The sequence below is a fragment of the Oryx dammah genome, unplaced genomic scaffold (genome assembly GCF_014754425.2).
Source record: "Oryx dammah isolate SB20612 unplaced genomic scaffold, SCBI_Odam_1.1 HiC_scaffold_27, whole genome shotgun sequence".
Taxonomy (NCBI): Eukaryota; Metazoa; Chordata; class Mammalia; order Artiodactyla; family Bovidae; genus Oryx; species Oryx dammah.
Genome location: NW_024070211.1, coordinates 26,061,809 through 26,086,291, shown reverse-complemented (window position 1 = coordinate 26,086,291; position 24,483 = coordinate 26,061,809). Strand labels below are relative to the sequence as shown.

Sequence of the window (24,483 nt, the reverse complement as noted above, 5' to 3'; positions counted from 1 at the left end):
TGACTATGCCAAAGCCTTTGACTGTGTGGATCACAATAAACTGTGGAAAATTCTGAAAGAGATGGGAATACCAGACCACCTGACCTGCCTCTTGAGAAATCTGTATGCAGGTCAGGAAGCAACAGTTAGAACTGGACATGGAACCACAGACTGGTTCCTAATAGGAAAAGGAGTATTTCAAGGCTGTATATTGTCATCTTGCTTATTTAACTTATATGCAGAGTACATCATGAGAAATTCTGGGCTGGAAGAAGCACAGGCTGGAATCAAGATTGCCGGGAGAAATATCAATAACCTCAGAAATGCAGAGGGCTTCCCTGATGGCTCAGAGTTTGAATCATCTGCCTGCAATGCAGGAGACCTGGGTTCGATCTCTCAGTTGGGATGATCCCCTGGAGAAGGAAAAGGCAGTATTCTTGCCTAGAGAATCCCATGGATGAAGGAGCCTGGCGAGCTATAGTCCACAGGGTTGCAAAGAGTCAGACATGACTGAGTAACTTCACTTTCACTTTCAGAAATGCAGATGACACCACCCTTATGGCAGTAAATAAAGAACTAAAGAGCCTCTCAATGGAAGTGAAGAGGAGAGTGAAAAAGTTGGCTTAAAACTCAACATTCAGAAAACTAAGACCATGGCCTCTGGTCCCATCACTTCATGGCAAATAGATGGGGAAACAGTGGAAACAGTGGCAGACTTTATTTTTCTGGGCTCCAAAATCACTGCAGATGGTGATTGCAGAAATGAAATTAAAAGACACTTACTCCTTGGAAGGAAAGTTATGACCAACCTACACAGCATATTAAAAAGCAGAGACATTACTTTGTCAACAAAGGTCCGTCTAGTCAAGGCTATGTTTTTTCCATTGGTCATGTATGGATATGAGAGTTGGACTATAAAGAAAGTTGAGCACCGAAGAATTGATGCTTTTGAACTGTGGTGTTGGAGAAGACTCTTGAGAGTCCCTTGGACTGCAAGGAGATCAAACTAGCCCATCCTAAAGGAGATCAGTCCTGGGTGTTCATTGGAAGGACTGATGCTGAAGCTGAAACTCCAATACTTTGGCCACCTAATGCAAAGAGCTGACTCATTTGAAAAGACCCTGATGCTGGGAAAGATTGAAGGTAGGAGGAGAAGGGGATGACAGAGAATGAGATGGTTGGATGGCATCACCAACTCAATGGACATGAGTTTGGGTGGACTCCGGAAGTTGGTGATGGACAGGGAGGCCTGGCATGGTGCAGTTCTTGGAATCGCAAAGAGTTGGCCACGACTGAGTGACTGAACTGAACCATACATGCATTTGGTATCTGTTTCTATTACAGTTTGTATGAGAGCAGAATTGATGTCTTCATCATTTCCTGGTGTTTCCTATTATCCCTAGTTCATAGCAAGCTCAATAGCTGTTTGAGGAGTCACGAATGACTGGCTGGAAACAAGGTCCTCTAATGCATCTTCTGTCCCTCCACCTACAATGTTATTTTAAGCCTGTGAATTAATACAGGCTTTTCTGGGCTAAGCCTGTATTAGCCAGCTTTTCACATACAGACTCATTACCATTAAGCCCTGTAATGGAGCATCTCAATGTAGCTAGTCTAATTCAAGTTTCTCTTTGCTACAATTTAAAACCACTCTGAACAAGTAGGAAGGGCTATGCATCATATAGAGGTGGTGACGTCTGTTGGGAAGGACTGTGGAGCCACACAATTATTCGAGAAATACCTATTGTGTCCAGTTTTACTTACCTGCTCTAGAAGAAGGAAGAAAAAGAAATATTCTGATGCATTGTGATACCTCCCTGGATAGGGAGGGGAAGGGGCATGGAATTAAAGAGGGAAGGAAGAGACTCAAGAAAGGTAAATATGGGTAATGTGAGCCTCAGGAGAATGGAAATGTAAGCATCCTGCCCTCTTCTTGTTTTTATAGCTCCATAACCAGCCAGTATAACTGGAAATTTAAAATGTGGGCTCTGTCAATCTAAGCTTTGTTAACTTGACATTGTTTTTTATGACCTTTCTTTTTCCATCTTGATTTCAGGTGATGATTTCTTCAAGCAAGGAACTATGGCAAACTTTATCTCTGAAGCAAGTTAATTTCATGGGCCTTTTCCTTATTAGCTTTTATAGAATTATGTTTTTTTTCTTTCAACTTTACTTTTACAAGCAAAATTAAGACAATTTTAAATACAAATCAATCAAGTACTGAACCATATTTAAAGGGATAATAAATATCTTCCCTTTACATTTTTGGCTCTTTTTGTAAAACCTGCTTAATATTCATATATAAGCCTAAGGTTCTATCTTTCTTCATCAAAGAATGGGTCTGGCATGCTTAGCTATTTCAAAGTTCTCATGTTTAGAATGCCTTTCACATTTTAAAAATAATTTAGTGGCATGGGTAATAGGTGAACTAACAGAAAGAAGCAAAAGTCAAATGCAATAATCCTTAACTTACTAACCCTTGATAACAGTGTTCAGCAAGCTTCTCTGTAAAGGGTCAGATAGATAGTCAGTATTTTAGGCTTTATGGGCTATATGGTCTCTCTGGCAAATGTTCAACTCTGCATGGCTCTTGAGAGCAACCACAGACAATACCTAAAAAATGGGTATGTCTGTGTCCAAGAACATTTGATTTGCAAAAACAAGGGCAGTTGAATTTGATTTTCAAGCCATAGTTTACCAAGCCCTGCTACAGAGAATTTGATGGGAGCAAATATCCTCTTCCTAGAAAGATTATCACCAATGATTTGGCATAGAATTCTAGGGACTTCAAGCATAGTCTGAACTAATCTAAGGAGATTGCACTCATGATTTACACACTTATACAAGGCCTGTCAGATCTTGGTAGTGGTAAAGAACCTGCCTGCCAATGCAGGAGGCATAAGAGACTTGAGCTTGATGTCTGGGTCAAGAAGAGGAGGAGGAGAGGAGGTCGAGAAGAAAATGGCAACTCTCTCCAGTATTCTTGCCTGTAGAATCCATGGACAGAGGAGCCTGGTGGGCTATATAGTTCATGGGGTCGCAAAGAATCAGACACAACTGAACAATTGAGCTCATATGCACGCACAGGTCAGATAACAACCATAGCTTCTAAAGTCCAAATTACACTTACATTTTATGACTAACAAAGGAATAAAGTGCAGTATGTATTATGGTTTATGTTTCGGTTTTCTCATTGCTCTAAAAGCAATGGCCCCTGTATTTCTTGCCACTGTGGATAAATTTAACGAACATCCATTTGCTTTGCTGGTGTGAAATACTTTCTGTATCGCACAGCAGGTACTAGTGGAAGGTGCTACAGTGGGTAATTATCATTTTCTAGTGGGATGTCAACTTGCATTCAGCTGACAGGAGTTTGACAGCGTGAAGTTCCCAGGAAACCAAAGCCAAATTACAGCAGAAGCAAAGGGCTACTGCGTCATATCATGTTACATCATAAAAGAAATTTTGATCTTCCTTAACCTACCACATACCTTCCTCTGGGAAAAGACAAGTTTTCACACTATCTAGAGGAATTAAGTGAATGTGACATTTAAGAAGGGCAATATTCCAAGCATCAAAGAAAATTCTAGTAATTCCACAAAACATAATTCTTCCCTCTTATGGATTAGAAATTCCTGAGTGAAATTCCTGAGTAGTTCAGAAAATATGCTTGTTGGTGTATGCCAGGGTTTAAAGTAGACCGTTTAGGCAACCTGATGTTTAGACATTCACATGAAGTCTATAGGAACCTTAAAAAAATCATTCAAAAAGGTCAGCCAACACTAAACCCAAAGCCAAAAAATGCCTCCAGTGTGAACTAGGCGTTTGGTGTAAACCATCCCATGGAAAATCTAGGCCAGAGAAACTGCCACTGGGCACCTTACATACCTTACTCCAAAGTCACAAATAAGGTAAAATTCACTTCTTTGTTCTGAAATTTCACTTCAGAAAACTGAAATTTCAGCAAAGATGGACACCTGCTTTGAGAAATGCATTTAAAAGTATGTACTGCCAGGGACCTCTCTGGCCTGGCAGTTCAATGGTTAAGACTTTGCCTTCCAATGCAGGGCATGCAGGTTTGATTCCTGGTTGGGGAGCTAGGATCCCACATGCCTGGTGAACCAAAAAAAAACAAACATAAAAACAGAAGCAATATTGCAACAAATTCAATAAAGACTTGAGAAAATGATCTACATCAAAAATCTTAAAAAAAAAAAAAGTAGGTCCTGCCAAAGTATTTAAATCTATATGGACACATGGTGTAATGTGCCACAAAAACCTGAAATTTCTGTTTCTTACAACAACTGAAATTAAAATGCCAACAGACTCCAGGACCAAGAGGTTTAAAATAAGTCATTTTAAAACTCACATTGTTAACAAAATTTTAAACATGCAACTCAAATTCTTTAGACTTGGTAGCTGTACCTGGAATTCTGTCCCCTGGCTTCTTCCTTGCCCCCTGGGTCTCAACTCAAATCTCAGTTCCTCGGGCCTGACCACTCCCTGCAAAGTGAAATCCTTCCCTTTCCTGTTTTACCCTATGATATGCTCTTTTTTTCCCCTCTTTCTTGTAAGAATTTTACATTATCTTATGTATCATTTATATTCCCATTAGAACAGAAGCTCCATGAGAACAATAATCTTTTTTTCTGATTTGTGAGAGTCCCCCAGCCCTTAGAAAGAAGTCAAAGGTGTACTAGGTGCTTATGGAGAATCTGCTGAACAAATAAATGAATGAATGAAGATTCCTTAAGCCCAGTGCAGCTTATTCCTCAGAAGTGTCATCACCATGGCACTCTGGTATATCACATCACAAAAGCTGATGAAGAAAAAAAGGCAATCACGTGCTAAAAGGTTTTTTTTTTAAGAAGTCCACAACCAGGGCTGGCAGATAGCTGATAGGACATCAAAGGAGCCAGTCTCTTGTATAAAGCAATTTCCAAATCTATCATAGACTTTCCACACTGAACTGATTTTTAATCACCATTTTAGAATTCAGTGTTGTTGTTGTTCAGTCACTCAGTCGTGTCCGACTCTTTGCGACCCCATGCACTGCAGCATTCCAGGGCTCCCTGTCCCTCACTATTTCCCAAAGTTTGCTCAAACTCATGCCTCGTGAGTCAGTGATGGCATCTAACCATCTCATTCTCTGTTGCTCTCTTCTTCATCTGCATTCAATCTTGCTCAGCATCAGAGTTTTTTTCCAATAAGCCAGCTCTTCGCATCAGATGGCCAAAGTATTGGAGCCTCAGCTTTAGCATCAGTCCTTCCAATGAATATTCAGGACTGATTTCCTTTAGGATGGACTGGTTTGATCTCCTTGCAATCCAAGGGACTCTCAAGAGTCTTCTCCAACACTACAGTTAGCAAGCATCAATTCTTCAGTGCTTAGCCACAATCACAAAAAGATAACCAAAATGATAACATGGATCACAGCTTTGTGTAATTCAGTGAAGCTATGAGCCATGCCATGCAGGGCCACCCAAGACTGTGAAGGTTATGGTGGAGAGTTCTGATAAAACATGGTCCACTGGATAAGGGAATGGCAAGCCACTTCAGTATTCTTGCTTGAAGAACCCCATGAAGAGTATGAAAATTCAATGCCTGTGTCATGAAATTAACTCTGGATATGGAAAGAAACATTCTTCCAGAGCACAGACAGAAATGCAATTCGTAAGTGATCAGTTTTGAAGCACTCCTGTCACCCTTCTGATACACCGAGGCAACCAGTGCAAGACAGCTTCTGAAGAAGAGATGCCTTGGGTCTTGAGTCCCATAAGGCTTCATTAATCATAGACAACTTTTTGACGGTCCATAAGACTTCAGTGCCTTAGCTGTAAAACCCTCTAACCCTTCAGATCAGCCTTTGTTAATCTCTCTCCAGCTGCAAGACAGGTTATAAGGCAGAATAAACAGTTGGGGTGTGTAAGTTGTGACTCAAAGTCGTGCATTCTCCCTGACAGCTGTATATGTTGTCACTGCTAATTGCCTTCTCTCAGCCTTTTCTGCTGTGGTAAGTTTACATGAAGACGGCTGCTGGGACACCTCTCCTGAAATGTAGGCACAGGGCATAACCTTTTATCACAGCAGTTTATGCATTTAACAACGGCTAGAGCCAAAGCAGGACAGCCCATTATTAAAAACCTGAGTCTTGCAAACACATCAATCCTTTACTGCTGTCCCCAAAAAACCTTGGGGTCCCAGCCAAGGTCACTCCTTACTGAAATTTTGCTACCACTTATTTTTCAGTATCTCTAGTATTTTTTTTTTCCATTCTACACCCAGGAACCGTTTGCTTTTTCTTTACCAAGTTAACTGTGGTTGAATTTTCTCTAAGATGACTAGTTTATGGCTGAAGCACTCTATGCAGTCAACTCTCAGTTATCCAGAAAGAAGTCACAATAAGGAAGCCCATGAAAAGTAATTTAAAAAAAAAGCATGAACATTTTCCTTTAGAATTAGCTAGTGTGTGAATTCATCTCTTGCAAAGTTCTTTCTCATCCTTAATCTCCTTTGCTCCCCATAATGACATCTGGTAGAAAAGTATGTGTTACCTGAAGCAATCTGATGAGCAAAAACTAAGATAGGAGAAGTGAAGCAACTCACCCAAATTCACCCAGTCAATAATGTGCGATGATAGGATCAGAAAGCCTGATTCAAAGGCTAAAAGGATCCCATTCCCCGAGATATGCACAATCCAAAGGAAAAAAAATGAAGTGTATCTACACATTCTCTGTGGACCCAGCTGGGACCTCTCACATTTCTCCTGGCTGTTTTGTCCTTCAGGCTGACGTTTGCTGGCATTACTTCCTGTCAGGCGCTCTGGTCTTAGCTAAGATGTGCTGTTTGCCTAGTTCCTACATTCCAGTCCAGAGCAGGGGTTTTTTATTAAAGGCTCTTTCCTGGGTGGAAGGTCACAGGAGGGTGGGGGGCAATTCTACCCATGCAACAGGGCTCTCCCCTCGGTCCATCTTCTGCCAAGCTGTAGATGGCTTGTAGAACAAGAGTTCGCTATGACGGCAAAATCAAAATGCTGATAGCAGAGAAGGTATTCGCTTCTCACCCCAGGGGATCTCAGGAAAGTGTCTAATTGACCTTGTTTCACAGAAGCATGCTGTGCACAGCCAGGGTATGATTTCCATGAGTAGTGTCAAAAATGCTACCCAGAAATGACAGGGCCTGGGTGATAACAAACCATTCTTAATTATTCATGGTGATGGAAAAATTTTAATAACCTGGCTAAATGATACTGGCAGTTGAGTCAAGTCTTTCACTTGGGCTCACAATCCTGTCCCTCAAACATCTGCATTTCCCAGCTGAATCTACAATGCACTATTAATCCTGATAAAATGTCCACAATGGACTATTTATCTGTATATAACCAGAAGTAGGCTGGAGGATAAGATGGAGGCTAAAAGAGCATTTTCAAAAGATAATTCAATAAGATGATATCCGATCTTCCTTAAATAACCTAGAACTTTTAAAATTTTACCACATGGCAAGTGATCAGCCTACAGTCCATCTAGTGCTTTTCATTAAGCACACTTGGTGCTTCTCCTCCCCACCACCGTGGTCCACCCCATATTCTTGTATTTAGACAAGAGTTATGCACTTGATTTCTTTAGAGGTAATTTTTCCTATTCACAGTCAAAATGCTACAAGGTAACCCAAAAGGAAGAAACAAAGATGTGCTTTACTCACTAACTGATATCAGACCTTGAACTAAAGCTCTAACTAAAAAATCAGTCTAGAAATAGAATGGATAGAAGGTTGCATCTCAATCATGAAAATGTCTTTGGTTGCTTTGACCAGCTTTTATGGTCCAGAGGACAGACACATTGTTGGCCTATCAACTGGCTTAACAGGCAGTGGACCATATGTTCTGCCTGGAAAACCATGTCTCATGACCTGGCAATGGAGGGAGGAGAGAATTGATGTCTCAATTTGTGTTTTTGTCCTGTGACAAATGAAATGTAGCATGAAACTGCACTCTAATATTACAAATTTGATAAATGACATGAAATAACCAAATCTTAGGCACAAGAATTTTCATAAAAATATGTTCTTAAAAAAAATGATTACCTGGATAATAAAATGTGAAATGGTTACGGATCAACCAATGGATCTTCTGAAACACTTTCATGGACAGAACTTTAGGAATATTTGGCCTTTATTCTCACTCTGCTACTAACTGATCTGTCACCAGAACTAACTGCACTCTCATTTATCAATTTCACATAAATGTCCTTCTTCCAATCATTATATTATTAGTTACTTGTAGTTCTAAAGCAAAAAGAAATATGTTTTGGGGTGGGGGAAAATGTACTTTACTTGAAACCAAAGGCTACCTTTTATCCTATGGTTTATAACATCAAAGCTTTGTGTTAGACACCCCTCCACACATCCCTTAGCTGATGTGAGCGTGTAAATCTTTGGAGGTAGAGAACTGAACTGAACATCAGTGGAACCTTCAAGGGCTTGCTTGAAAATGGATATGAGATTTCCAAAATTAAAGCACTTAAAAAAATCTCTCTCTTCTCCTGACCTTGGAAACAAGTAAGGACGATGTTATTTTAATTTGCATTCAAATGTTAACAGCATAGTCACACAGCACCACTGGGATCCACATTGGGTTTCCACTGAAGATTGCTCATCATTTCATTACGGTTCATTATGTTGATAACTGTCAGAAAGCATTAGAAGTGAGGGGCTTTGACTAACAGAACTGAAATGGTAATTTTAAAATAATACACTTTCTGGAGGAAATACAGTGGTGCAATAAATTCAATTAGAAAAGGCAAATGTAAAGACAGAGTAAGTGGTGTTTTGCTGTTTGGAGCTAGACTGTTTCAATTTCTTGATAACCTATACCTACAGAAAGCTTTCTCAAATCAAGACCTTTCCTCATAGATCTTGGTAAATTTGCCCTCATTAGCATTAAGCTCCTCCAGTACAAATTGTCTTAAAAGCTGCAATTTTGGAATATTTTAGGCCATATCAAAGTATCAATCAATCACTGTTTGTTTGGCATAGCTGATTGAATTATTCAAGGGTGTTCACTTACAGACAGATTCGTGAAGGCCCTTTGTGTTTGCAATCTAAAATAAGTGAAGCCGCTCAGTCATGTCCGACTCTTTGCGACCCCATGGACTATTGCTTACCAGGCTCCTCCGTCCATGGGATTTTCCAGGTAAGAGTCCTGGAGTGGGTTTGTCCCCAATCATGAGGCCCTAATATGTTTCATCAAACAAGTTAAATAAAGACCCCACAACACAAGAACTGATTTCCAATTGAAAAGGATGGAAAACCACTCTGGTAATGGTGCTCAGAAGTCAAAGAGGCAAAATAACAAATTAGTTATTTTGTTCTAGATATACAAAGCCAATCTGCTTCTGCTATAAGGCGTTTTTTCAATACCTTTTGAAACACAAGAAAGAATCAGAAAGTTACCTTAAATCTAATACTGGTTTGGTCTCCCAAAGAGGGAAAAGAAGACTCACTAGAATCACTGAACAAGCAACTGAATGACTAAGACATCAAGGTCCTGCACTGGTCTCCTAGCACTGCTGATCACCAGACTGCATTCCTGACTACCAGGAAAGGTACAGAAAGAGCGAAAGAGATCTGGAAGGGAGGGGTTGCTGATCAGCAGAGTTAAAGGACATAAATCTCATTAACAGAAATCACACTTATTGGTCAGAATGGACATCATTAAAACATCTACAAATAATAAATACTGGAGAGGGTGTGGAGAAAAGGGAATCCTTTTGCACTGTTGGTGGGAATGTTCATTGGTGAAGCCACTATGGAAAATAGTATGGAGGTTCCTTAAAAAACTAAAAATAGTTATCACATGATCCAGCAATCCCACTTCTGGGCATATTTCCAGAAAAGATGAAAACTCTTAAGTTGAAAAGTTATAATACATGATAAGATATGATAAGCCAAGATAAGGAAACAGACGAAGGGATAAAGATATGTGTTTGTGTATACTTGTGTGTATATATACACAGACATATTTAAATGGAATATTACCCATAAAAAAGAATGAAATGCCATTTGCAGCAACACAGATAGGCCTAGAGATTATCATACTAAATGAAATAAGTCAGAGAGAGACAAATATATAACACCATTTATATGTGGATCTTAAAAAATGATACAAATGTACTTATTTACAAAACAGAAATAGAGTCACAGACATAGAAATCAAATTTATGGTTACCAAAGGGGAAAGAATGGAGGGAAGGATAAATTGTGAATTTGGGATTAACAGATAAACACGACTATACATAAAATAGATAAACAAGAGGGGCCTACAGTGTAGCACTGGGAATTATATTCAGTATCTTGTAAAAACTCACAATGGAAAGGAATCTGAAAAGAAATATAGATATAGAACCAAGTCACTTTGCTGTACACCTAAAACACTGTAAATCAACTATACTTCAATTTTTAAAAATCACATTGAAATTTTTTCTAAGAAATGATTCATGAAATCAAAACCCCTTCATCAGCTTAGGTGGCATCCTTGTATTATGGAGGTCTGTCTTGCTGGCAAAGTCACCAAAAACCCTGTCGACTTTTTAACTGATACGTGTGTCTGAGAAGACTGACATTTCCACTCTTTGGCTGTAACCTAGTAACATGTGGAGACTACAGTGCCCGTGTTTGATTTATGCAACTCCAAACCAGGAGATTTTCTGCATCTGAGGGACAAAGGAAGTACTCAGTTTCCATTAAGGGAGAATGTTCATAACCTTTGAAATATCTCCACTAGAGCTAGCACTGAACGAAAGAAATGGCCTGTAAGTGACAGGCAGTGAAGAGCACCTCTCCCATCGTGTGCGATCCATCATGGAGGCTCTAAAGTCCTACTGCCTAAAGACGGTCCAGGCTCCCCAGGTGGCTGAACGGTAAAGAACCTGTCTGTCATTGCGGGAGATTTGGGTTCTATCCTTGGGTCAGGAAGATCCCCTGGAGAAGGAAATGGCAACCCACTCCAGTATTCTTGCCTGGAGAATTCCATGGACAGAGAAGCCCAGCAGGTTATAGTCCATGGGGTCACCAAGAGTTGGACATGACTTAGTGACTAAACAACAAAACAAAGACAGTCCACCACAACGGCAGCATCCGGGGACTTGTGAGAAATGCAGAAAGTCAGACTTGACCTCTCCAACCAATTCTTAGGTGACTTCACATGATTTCTATGCACATTCACCTTTAAGAAGCATTGTTAAAACTCTATTCTAATGGCATGGAGTAGAATCCCATGGATTGGATGGATGGGAATGGATTATTTTCTTGAATTATATGATGCTTCCATTGAAACCCTGCCTATCTCACTCATAGCCATTTATGTCCACCTAACCAGAGGCTTTAGTCAAAAAGTCCTCCAAGAGATAAAGTTTATTCGCCATTAAATTCTCTGAAGGTTTCCAGCAATGCTGATGGTGTGAAGAACGTCTTAGGCGTTTCCTTCTAAATTAGCCAATACGACTTGTATTCACCTGGTCTAATCATTCGCCAAGTGAACAAAAACCTGATTTTACAAGCCAGTGGAGCAGTCTCTTTCTTTGGCTAGAAGAATGAGTCTCAGAGAGTGTGTTTTATTTCTTCATTAGTGTGCCGTCACAGTGAGCGATCACTAAACGCAGGGCTGCATAAGAATGTTGGGGTTAAAGACAGCATAATGAACAAAAGAAGGTCCCTGATTACCATGGCTGTCAGCGCAAGGGAATTGGGTTTGTCACCTGGCTTAACCAACTGGGAAGAGCTGATTAGAGGCTGAAATCACTTTGAAAGGATCCTTGATGTTTATGTTCCTTTCCATCCCCACATCTTGTCAAGAGAAGCCAATAAACCTGGGGGTGGGGCAAAGGGGAAGGGCTTCATTTTACGGGTTATTTGAACAAAAGATTCTCTGAGAAACTCCCACTGTCTTCTCTATTAAAAAATCTGCTACCATACTGTCTGTCCACTGGAACTTTCTGTGATGGCAGAAATATTTTCTAGCAGTGCCATTCAGTGCTCACGACATGTAGCTATTGAGTCTTTGCAACGTGCCAATTAAAACAGGCCTAGTGGCTAATATGCTGGATAATGCAGGTCTACTATTCACCAGGATGGGAGAAATCTAGAGGAAGAGGAACAGGTCAGAATGGATTCTAATTCTGCTGGTTAATTCACTAGTCTATCCATTAGCAAAATATGGTCACCTCACAGATTAGCCATATCTCAAAGAATCTTAAGAGTCTTTTGTGTAGTTAATATTTATCAAATAAAAAAAAAACTTAAAATTTTAACTTCACAGAGGAGTGATCTCAACCTCGTCTGTACAGTAGAATGAGGAGGGCAACTTTTGAAAATACTAATGTCTGAGTCCTACCCCCCAGGGCTTCTGGAGTACTATACAGCCATTGGTAGCTTAATACCGTAGTCAAGTGAGAAAATTTCTTTAGAGGGGCAATGAGATGCATGGGCCATCTGCTGTGGAGGTATTTTGGAGAAGGGAGTGACCAGCTGGGAATAAAAGAAAAGAAAACAATTATTATATCCCTATTTTGTGCCAGACTTTTCCAAATATCTTCTTGTTTAATTTTTAAAATGACTCCACAGGTCATCAGTGAGGAATCCCATTTTACAGATGAGTAAACTGGGGCTTTCATTCTGTCTGCCCTCTGATGCTGGCTTGTAACTCAACATTCAAAAAACTAAGATCATGGCATCCGGTCTCATCACTTCATGGCAAATGGGAAAACAATGGAGAAACAATGGAAACAGTGACAGACTTTATTTTCTTGGGCCCCCAAAATCACTGCAGATGGTGACTGCAGCCATGAAATTAAAAGACACTTGTGCCTTGGAAGAAAAGTTATGACCAATCTAGACAGTATATTAAAAAGCAGAGACATCACTTTGCCAACAAAGGTCCATCCAGTCAAAGCTATGGCTTTTCCATGACCCATCACATCATGTATGGATGTGAGAGTCGTACCATAAAGAAAGCTGAGCACCAAAGAATTGACACTTTTGAACTGTAGTGTTGGAGAAGACTCTTGAGAGTTCCTTGGACTGCAAGGAGATCAAACCAGTCCATCTGAAAGGAAATCAGTCCTGAATATTCATTGGAAGGACTGATGCTGAAGCTGAAACTCCAATACTTTGGCCACCTGATGCAAAGAACTGACTCACTGGAGAAGACCCTGATGCTGGGAAAGATTGAAAGTGGGAGAAGGGGACGACAGAGGATGAGATAGTTAGATGGCATCACCAACTCAATGGACATGAATTTGAGCAAGCTCCAGGAGTTGGTGATGGGCAGGGAAGCCTGGTGTGCTATAGTCCATGGGGTCGCATTGAGTCTGACATGACTGAGTGAATGAACTGAACTGAAACTGGGGCTTGAAAAGATTAAATAGCCTCGCAAGTGTGCAGTGTTAACATCAGTACCATGTTTCCTCTTAACTCAGAGTCAGAGATGAAACAAACGCAAGGATCCCATTAGGAAAATGTCAGAGACTCACATGTTGCTTTGGTACTTTCATGGGTCTCTTATCAATGACAAAAAAAGCCATTTTTCTTTCATTGATGAAACCAGTCTCTGAAAAGTGCAAAAGTTACTTTAGTGTTAAAACTTTCAGATCTACCCACAGGCTAAAATCAATATTTTCCTTTTCTTATTTGTATAGTTAAGGTAAAGCTGACAATTTAATTCCTACAAAAACATAAAATTTCAAGGGTTCAGAAACCACTTGTACACATATGGCAAGTGAAAGTAAAGTCGCTCAGTCATGTCCAACTCTTTGCGACCCGTGGACTGTAGCCCACCAAGCTCCTCCGTCCATGGGATTCTCCAGGCAAGAATACTGGAGTGGGTTGCCATTTCCTTCTCCAGGGGATTTCCCGACCCAGGGATCGAACCCAGGTCTCCCACATTGCAGGCAGACGCTTTAACCTCTGTACCACCAGGGAAGCCCACACATATGGCAAATGTGCCAGTAACTCAGGCATGTACCAACTTTTGGGGTCTCCCTAAACTCCCACATGGTAAGCTGCAGGAATTAAGTGATTGGCCCATGGTCCCCTAGGATGCTAGACAACAGATCAGAATCATAAGACTAAAAACACCTGTGAGAAAAAGCTACGTTGTCTTGCCATCAGAGGAGACTTTTATGAGGTTCATGACACAGTCAAGCCCTGGCCTAGAGAAAGACATTATCTGTCTGAAAAGTAGGAGTTGGGCTGCATGATGCAAAATGAGGGCAATTAGCACATTGTTGTCCCACAGAGTTTCCCTTTGAGTTTGCCACTGTGACCTAAAATCACAACTGGAGAATCATTGGAGAATCAACTGGAGACAGAGGAGAATTTATTATTAAGCTTTCTCACACAATGGAACATTAGAGAAGGATATTTAGATTGTAAAAGAAAAAGGCTGGGACTGGAGCATGTCAAATCGACCTGGCATCCAGGAAAGCAGGTAGTCTATGGAAGGAACAGAGAAAAATGAGGAAATCTTTGCCCAGTTGTGCTCACACCTAAGGCTGGCCCTAATAACCTTCCTTCTGGAAGTTTGAGCTTGAGCTAGGGGAGGGGTAAAAGTGCCTCCAAATAAATAGAAACTCTGCAAGAGTCTTCTGGTCTTGCAGAGCCATCACTCAGCTGGGGTGGATGCTGGGGCTGGCAGTTACTCTCTAAAATGAAGATAATATCTATCTCATATATTTGTTATCTTGTGAGCCCTATGATAAGGTTAATGGAAAGTGTCTAATACATTACCTGGATGTGATGATAAAAAGGTTGCTGTTATCATGATTATAATTACTATCATCTCTGGTTATGAAAGGAACTCCTGCTGCTGCTGCTGCTGTTGCTGCTAAGTCGCTTCAGTCGTGTCCGACTCTGTGCGACCCCATAGACGGCCTCCCACCAGGCTCCCCCCGTCCCTGGGATTCTCCAGGCAAGAACACTGGAGTGGGTTGCCATCTCCTTCTCCAATGCATCAAAGTGAAAAGTGAAAGTGAAGTCACTCAGTCATGTCTGACTCTTAGCGACCTCATGGACTGCAGCCCACCAGGCTCCTCCGTCCATGGGATTTTCCAGGCAAGAGTATTGGAGTGGGGTGCCATTGCCTTCTCTGAGGAACTCCTGAGGGTAGGGCAATCTCAGCACAAATTTGGGACTGCCCTGAAGTTTCTCCACCTGCTCCTTTTAAATGTGGTCCTTGACTGGGCCAGAAAATGCCCCCACCACTGACCCAAATATCTCCAAACCAGAAAATACTCCTGTCTGCAGTGTTATTTCCAGGCCAGCCAAGGTAGACTATATGGTAGTTAAGAAACAAAATAATGGAAGTCTTAGTGATAGTAAAACTAAAATCTATCAAGTAGCATGATTTTATGCATTTTGCACAGTATATAAACAACGTGAAGGTGTTGAGTAGGAGCAACCATGAAGGAGGTACTATTATTACTCCATTTGACAGATGAGGAGACTGAGACTTAAAAGGCTCCAACAGTCACCTGGGTACTAAACAGTGGGCTGGGAAACAAAGCCAAAACCTGTGCAAAGCCTCTGTGCCTGGCCACTCGATTCTGACCCTCTAAACACAGACTTGGCCAATGAGAACACAAGGGCACCCAGGCCCATCACTCCCTCTTCTGGTCAAGGTCATAGCCATTGCAGTATTTATGAATCCCAGAGTATGAATGAAAGCAATAGTAACCTTCAGGACCACTGTCCATATACAGTGTGAGAAAGAGTCCTCTGTTCCCTCGCATCCCAAGGTGCCAACCCCATTCATTCCTTACCCCAGCGTGGGTTCAGTGCCCATCATTCAACAAGCATTCACAAGGATCCAGGCCTAAATGTTATGAACACAAAACTATCAGGAAAGAAGAAAAGTAGTGAAGGGAAATGATATCGCAAGCCATGAGGTCAGCACACAGAACTGAAACCACCTGCCCACACGTGACCCCATCCTTTACCGGTTTCCCCTGCAGCTGTCAAACTTCCCAAGAGTCCATGATGACATGTTAAAACCATTTATAAATTCCCATCTCAGCTCTAATTACACTGTCTCACAACCCCTGAACATACCATCTCTGCTACAAAAACTAGTCTGTTGGCAGCTGTGCACTCTGAAGGCAACAAACTCAGTGAGAATGAGCTATTCTTTTCCTAAGCATTTCTCCTGCTCTGAGTGAGAAAAGACGCACGTTTGATTTCATTTGCCCCCCTGCACCCTTATCCTGCGAGAAGGGCTGACAAGTGCCCCAATGATGGTAATGGAAGCTGCTGGCATCTAAGACATGGGAGATGAGTGTATAACTTACGGGTGCAGGGCATGGAGGCGGCATCATTGTCTGCTCTGAAGAAGCCTCGGTCACAGGTACACGACGTGGCACCTTCCCAGACAGAGTAGCTGTGTGGCGGGCACTTAGCACAGGCAGCATCCGTGGAGAGGGCCTTGTAATATCCGATTTTGCAAGCTAAAGGGAAGCAGAAAAAACAAACCAATATAAACCCCCGGTTAACAAAGCAAAGCAAGATGTCACTTCCTTGATTCAGAAGGAGATATTTTTTGCTAATCTCATTGACTCAATGGACATGAGTTTGAGCAAGCTCTAGGAGATGGTGAAGGACAGAGAAGCCTGGCGTGCTGTCGTCCATGGGATCGCAAAGAGTCAGACACAGCTGAGTGACTGAACAACAATGAGCATTTGGCTGGAGATGCAGGTAAAACAACCCAAAATATTCGTTGATAACAACCACTCTTGAACAGTCTTTAACATGACTGGTCAGGTGGCAAAGCCCTATGAAAAAAATTTTCTTAAAACCAGTTGAATCAATAAAATCACACCTAAAGTTTACCCAAGTGCTTCCTACATGCTTATATGCACAACATTGTTTGATCTTTACAGCTCTCCATTTCCACAGGCCCTGTTATTAACCTTACCTTAGAAATGAGGAATACCAGCTTTGAGCAGTAAATTGTCGGCACCAGACCACGCATCTGGTAAATGTCAGGGACCAGCTTTGACTGCAAGTGTTCGGCCCCTAAAGCCTATACTTTTGGCCCCATGCTATGGAATCTAAGAGCATGGTCTTGAACCAACCAGTTGGAAGTGTAGCTCAATGCCAACCAAAAATTGGTAGGTGATTATTTCTTAATTACAGCCAAAGTGAAAGACCAACATAAGCAACCAAGCGTAAAAGAGTTGGTAAGACGTAGATCATGATTTCAGGGGAAAGTAATATATACTACCCACAGAACATTTTGGAATATAATATGGTAAGGTTCTTTTAAGATCAGCAGATACTCTGTGTTTATTTTCAACTTCATAAAACCCTCCTGTTTTCCCCTTCCTCCATTTTTCAACACCTCCCTCCCTCTGCACACACAGCCCAAGTGACTGGTACGGAAAACATGGACCGTATAGTTCCTCATACACCTGACACGCTTTCCATGACTTCATCTTTATAAACATCATGCTGACACTGAGGACTGCTCTGACTAATGTGGAAAACCTCAATAATTCTGGGAAACCTCACAATAAAAAATAATTAACAGGGTCTTGCTCTCCCTTTTTCTCTCCCCTATGCCCTTCAAGATCACCTCCCAAATCAGTCTCAACCTCACATAAAAAATTGACCCACACCATCCGTATTAAACCCACAGTGACAAGGCCATTAAAAATACAGTTATTTTATAAGACCAGAGGTACCATTAAAAATGTGACAGTTACTCACAATCTTTCCAGTATGATTCACTCTCAATTTTTTTTCCATTTATCACATACTTTGGGTATTTCCATACTATCAAAAATATCATCTGGGAGAAGGCCCTTTTCCATCAGTGTGACCACCGCAAGAGACGGACCGTGCCAGCAATCAGCAGATTTTACTCAAACCAGAAGAAAAAGAGATCCACAGAACTGTGTGATTCTCTGAGAGATATGGCCACATTCCCCATCCCGTTACTCATCCATCAAGCATCCGTATGGCTTCCAGTTGAAGTCTGTTCCTCCCTCCAGCACATCCTGTTGGTATTTTCTTAATCATGCTCTGCTAACAGGCAAGCGGAAAGGGAGTTGAGCAGAAGCTCCAGAAAGGTCCACAGTGACTTCACCATTATTAACTAATGTTGTTTATGGAACTTCCTTTAACGAGCCAAAACTTTATGATGTGTATAGCGCCGACAATAAAAGCGCTCGGAGATCAATCTCTCCCTTATTTGCTTTTGTCTTTCACTGGACCGGAGCATCTTAGAAAAACAAGTTGCCCCAGTGGCTGAGATTTATGCTGTCTCAAGTTTATACACATCACATCATTAGATAAGGTTCAACATGCAAGTACTTTCTGGTCACGCTTCAAGATGACCCTGCATTTTCGATTAAAATAAAAACTCCAGCTTTGGCAGGAAGAAGCACTGAGGGTTCAAATTGACCTTCCCACTTCAAACACAATGGTTCCTTGAACTTGACACAAACTCACTGGGTCATATGTCACTCAGTCAGTCACAGCCCACAAAGGCAACTTGTGGAAACTGGTCGCTCCAGGCTGGGACTGGCCAAAGCGATAAATTGCTTTTATTTGTTCACATCTGGATATTGGAGGAAAGCTTTCCACGTTCCTGACTGATCCTCGTGAACATTCTTTTATCAGGCATCAAATGTAAAAACTTAAAATGGGAGTGGAATGTTGAAAACAAAAAATTGGTCTATGACTAGTTCACTGCCACGTGAAAACAGAACACATTTAAAAACTTGTTAAGGAAAAAAAGCGTTGCTGCTTCCGCAATGTCTATTCTGATAAGAATACTTTCAGTTAGAAAATTAAATTCCTAGTTGACAAAAATAAAATTGAAGGATGTCCTGAATTTCTTAAAGTTCAAAAATTAGTTGTGTATATGCATGTTCATTTAAGGAAGAAATGAGTTTTCAATTTTATACTTCTTTTCTGTTTCCTTGAAGCTAGTATATTAATGTTACCAAGAGTAAGTATTTGTGAATTCATTTGAAGAATACTGAATTTTATATCTACTGGGGATATTGAAAGCTGCTGTTCTTTAAACACACTATTTTTACTCTCTTTTCCTCTTGCTTTTATAAGCAAGAGTAGAAAACACAAAATTGTCATTGTACAACTCTCAGCAACCCTTGCTACCCTTAACACATTCTTTTGTCTTCAACTACATTAAGACCATGTTATTAATATTTCAGGATTCTTAGAAAGGATCTCTCAAAATATAGTAGTAGTTTTTCATGCACACAGCCATTTCACTGCCTACACTCAAAATGACCTTCTAAATTGATGGCTGAGTACATTTCTTTGCTCTGTGTGGTTCATAGCCTTGCAGCATTTGGTGCATGAATGTGTAAGTACATCCCATGTTTATTCACCGCTTATTTGCATCTTAAAATCTATACTACATCTTCCATTCTAAACAAAATCTCCATGAAACGTGTATAGCAAGCATTGACATGTGCTATGCTTTTCCATCATTCTCTTTTAGGTGGAAACTATTCCACTACAGTTTTGAAGGACAGTGACTTGGTAAGTGTGTTTGGAGAGAGCACACCCAAGAGATGCTTTCCTTCTTCTGCCCTCTTGCTGGTGAGGATTCACTAGATGGGGTGCAGTAGAAGGAGTCCTTTACTGGACAGTTCATATATGCCATTGTGGGAAAATGAGTTCACATATGCCATGCAAAGCTTTCTTTTCCTTTAGCTTTGCCTTAATAATTTTTTTCTGCTGTCTTTAAATAAAAGAAGATATTAATAAATGAGAGTGCAGAAGAGAAACAAAAACTTTTCTATCATTGGCTCACCCAGTACCATGCAGTAGCAGGATAATCTTCTGTACACGTTTCCTTGTGGAATACAGCACTTACATATAACTACTTTTCTTTAAAAACAGTAACAAAATAGTTCTTAAGGCAAGGTAGTATCTGCAGGATTTCTTAGTGTATAGAGGAAGTAAGGATTTCCCTGGTGGCTCAGACGATAAAGAATATGCCTTCAGTGCAGGAGACTTGGGTTGGATCCCTGGGTCAGGAAGATTCCCTGGAGAAGAGAATGGCTACCCACTCCAGTGTTCTTGCCTGGAGAATTCCATGGACAGAAGAGCCTGGCAGGCTACAGTCCATGGGGTCACAAAGAGTCAGACACGACTAAAGGACTAACGCACAGACACACAAGGTGTACTACTCAATTTAAGGAACTAGTCATTACATATAAATATTTAGTCATTTTTCTCCTTTTTAGAGAAATACAGAAAGATTTATAGTACCTGACTGCCTTTATAGTTCATATTTTAAGCTATTTTAAAAAAACTTGCTAATGACCATACCAATTGTGATGATATAGCAAGCATTCATTGAACAGTTATAATGTTTACATGCATTATTTCATTTAATCTTCACAACAATCCTGCGAGATTGAAGCTTTTCATTTTCTATGTGGTAAAGGAAACAATTGAGGGTTTTGGGTAACGGTCCAAGGTCACACAGTTAAGTGGTGGGGTCAACATCAGGTTCTTCTAAAAATTTTCATGTAGTTATACAAAGTTATGACTGACTTCAAGCAAAAATGTGACATTGATATAATTGAGTGCTGGGGGAACAGAGGTGGTACTATCTTCTATTTGTTCACCCCCAGGCCATCCGGTTGCTACCTTCACCAGTCACATAACTGTGACTCACTTTCCAGGTCCACATCCTTCAAAGCTGCCCTGTTTAATAAGGTAATGACTGGCCACAGGTGGCCCCGGGGGCACTTGAAATGTGGCTGGTCCAAACAAATGTGAAATACACACAAGATTTCAAAGGCAAGAGATAAGGGTTTGATCCCCAGGTCAGGAAGATTGCCTGGAGAAGGAAATGGCAACCCACTCCAGTATTCTTGCCTGGGAAATCCCATGGACAGAGGAGCCTGGTGGGCTAGTTCATGGGGTCACAAAGAGTCAGACTGGACTCAGCACACACACACACACACACAATTCAAAGCTTTAGTACTCAAAAAGGAGAAATAACAATAATTTTTATATTGATTATACACTGAAGCAATATTCTGGATATGCTAAGTTAAATGCTGCTGCTGCTGCTAAGTCGCTTCAGTCGTGTCCGACTCTGTGCGACCCCATAGACGGCAGCCCACCAGGCTCCCCCGTCCCTGGGATTCTCCCGGCAAGAACACTGGAGTGGGTTGCCATTTCCTTCTCCGCTAAGTTAAATAAAATACCATTAAGTTTAATTTAACCTTTTAAATTTCACATTTTTGAATTTGGCTACTAAACCCCATATACTATATTTCTATTGGGCAATGTTAAGCTAGAGTCTGGACTATGAAGTCTCGTGTGTGTGTGTGTGTGTGTGTGTGTGTGTGTGTGTGCGTGTGTGCGTGCGTGTGTGCGTGTGTGTGCGTGCGTGCGCGCGCGCGTGCGCAAGTGAGAGTGCGCGACTCTTGCAAATGATGGGGTCTGACTGTGGTGGGGGATTTAACACCATCACCCAAGGACTTTTATTCAACCTGACCCTAAGCCCACCTCTGGGAGGCTGATTCACTTCTATTTAAGCACTGCTCTTAGGCAGCTGGCTAATTTGAAAAAAACCTAATTTGTGCTAAAGTACTAACAAATAAACATTAATGTGTTAAAAATTACCTTCCTAGGTAACGAATTTGCATTTTAATTTGGAGTCTCCAGAAGGTCAAAGCTGAAATTCCAACAGTGGCTCCCTTGGGGAAATCTGAGCCGTTGATACAAACTGATTCTGGGGGAACATTTCACTCTGGGAGGTGTGTGGGTCCCTCTAACTGCATCGTGTGGGTGGGACATTAGGCACACACTTCCAGACCTGTGGGCTTCCCTGATAAGCTCAGTTGGTAAAGAATCTGCCTGCAATGTAGGAGACCCCGGATAGATTTCTGGGTCCGGAAGATCTGCTGGAGAAGGGATAGGCTATGACTGAATCGACAGAGCGTGCACGCATGGAGACCTGTACTACAGGAAGTTCTGCCTTTTGTGTACTGAATATACAGTAGCTTCAATATGCTTAGGGATTTGTTTTAAATATATCAAAGTTAAGTAATGGCCATTACCAAGTTGAAAGTGAAAGCGTTAGTCACTCAGATGTGTCCGAATCTTTGGGACCCCATGGATTGTAGCCCACCAGGCTTCACTGTCCATGGGATTCTCTGGGCAAGAATCCTGGATTGGGTAGCTATTCCCTTCTCCAGGGGACCTTTCTGACTCAGGGATTGAATCCGAGTCTCCTGCACTGTGGGCAGATTCTTTACCCACTGAGCCACCAGGGAAGCTATTGTTACCAAGTTAGTTTCAGATTAATTGATTCACTTGTTAAACTGTATATTATACGACTAAGAGGATTTCTCAAGAGGAAAGAAATCTGTCATACAAAGCTTCCGGGGACTTCCTTGGTGGTCTAGTGGTTAAGACTGTGTGCTCCCAGTGCCAGGGACAAAGGGTTCAATGCCTGGTCAGGGAACTAAGATCCTGCATGCCACACAGCACAGCCAAAAGAAAAGAAAAATATATACAAAAATAAAAGTTTAAAAATATGAAAACAAAAATAAAATGAGGTCTCTAAAGAGGGTTTCTGGGCTTCCCAGGTGGTGCTAGCAGTAAAGAACCTGCCTGCCAATGCTGCTGCAAGAGACGTAAGAGACATGCCTTCGATCCCTGGGTTGGGAAGACTGTCTGGAGAAGGAAATGGCAACCCACTCCAGTATTCTTGCCTGGAACATCCCATGGACAGAGGAGCCTAGAAGGCTATAGTCCTTGGGGTCACAAAGAGTTGGACGAAGCTGAAGTGACTTAGTAGGAAGTCAAGAAAAACCTGGAGTAACAGGCAAATTTGGCCTTGGAATGAGGAATGAAGCAGAGCAAAGACTAATAGAGTTTTGCCAAGAAAATGCACTGGTCATAGCAAACACCTTCTTCCAACAACACAAGAGAAGACTCTACACATGGACATCACCAGATGGGCAACAGCAAAATCAGACTGATTATATTCTTTGCAGCCAAAGATGGAGAAGCTCTATACAGTCAACAAAACCAAGACCAGGACCTGACTGTGGCTCAGATTATGAACTCCTTATTACCAAATTCAGACTCAAATTGAAGAAAGTAGGGAAAACCGCTAGACCATTCAGGTATGACCTAAATTAAATCCCTTATGATTATACAGTGGAAGTGAGAAATAGATTTAAGGGACTAGATCTGATAGAGTGCCTGATGAACTATGGAATGAGGTTTGTGACATTGTACAGGAGACAGGGATCAAGACCATGCCCATGGAAAAGAAATGCAAAAAAGCAAAATGGCTGTCTGGGGAGGCCTTACAAATAGCTGTGAAAAGAAGAGAGGCAAAAAGCAGAGGAGAAAAGGAAAGATATAAGCATCTGAATGCAGAGTTCCAGAGAATAGCAAGAAGAGATAAGAAAGCCTTCTTCAGCGATCAATGCAAAGAAATAGAGGAAAAGAACAGAATGGGAAAGACTAGAGATCTCTTCAAGAAAATTAGAGACACCAAGGGAACATTTCATGCAAAGATGGGCTTGATAAAGGACAGAAATGGTATGGACCTAACAGAAGCAGAAGATATTAAGAAGAGGTGGCAATAATACACGAAGAACTGTACAAAAAAGATCTTAATGACCCAGATAATCATGATGATGTGATCACTAATCTAGAGCCAGACATCTTGGGATTTGAAGTCAAGTGGGCCTTAGAAAGCATCACTAGGAACAAAGCTAGTGGAGGTGATGGAATTTCAGTTGAGCTATTTCAAATCCTGAAAGATGATGCTGTGAAAGTGCTGCACTCAATATGCCAGCAAATTTGGAAAACTCAGCAGTGGCCACAGAACTGGAAAAGGTCAGTTTTCATTCCAATTCCAAAGAAAGGCAATGCCAAAGAATGCTCAAACTACCTCACAATTGCACTCATCTCACATGCTAGCAAAGTAATGCTCAAAATTCTCCAAGCCAGGCTTCAGCAATATGTGAACCATGAACTCCCTGATGTTCAAGCTGGTTTTAGAAAAGGCAGACGAATCAGAGACCAAATTGCCAACATCCGCTGGATCGTGGAAAAAGCAAGAGAGTTCCAGAAAAACATCTATTTCTGCTTTATTGACTAAGCCAAAGCCTGTGACTGTGTGGATCACAGTAAACTGTGGAAAATTCTGAAAGAGATGGGAATCCCAGACCACCTGACCTGCCTCTTGAGAAATCTGTATGCAGGTCAGGAAGCAACAGTTAGAACTGGACGTGGAACAACAGACTGGTTCCAAATAGGAAAAGGAGTACGTCAAGGCTGTATATTGTCACCCTGCTTATTTAACTTCTATGCAGAGTACATCATGAGAAACGCTGGGCTGGATAAAGCACAAGCTGGAATCAAGATTGCCAGGAGAAATATCAATCACCTCAGATATGCAGATGACACCACCCTTATGGCAGAAAGTGTAGAGGAACT

At 41.3% G+C, this 24,483-nt stretch overlaps 1 protein-coding gene across 2 annotated transcripts in view; it reads right to left on the bottom strand.

Annotated features, from left to right (window-relative positions):
• EPHA4 (EPH receptor A4) overlaps nucleotides 1–24,483 on the bottom strand; it is a 162,948-nt gene that overhangs the window by 80,697 nt on the left and 57,768 nt on the right. For both annotated transcript variants that reach the window (XM_040228232.1, XM_040228231.1), the window contains exon 4: nucleotides 16,317–16,472. In XM_040228232.1, coding sequence (XP_040084166.1) covers nucleotides 16,317–16,472 — 156 coding nt within the window. The remainder of the gene's footprint in view (nucleotides 1–16,316; nucleotides 16,473–24,483) is intronic.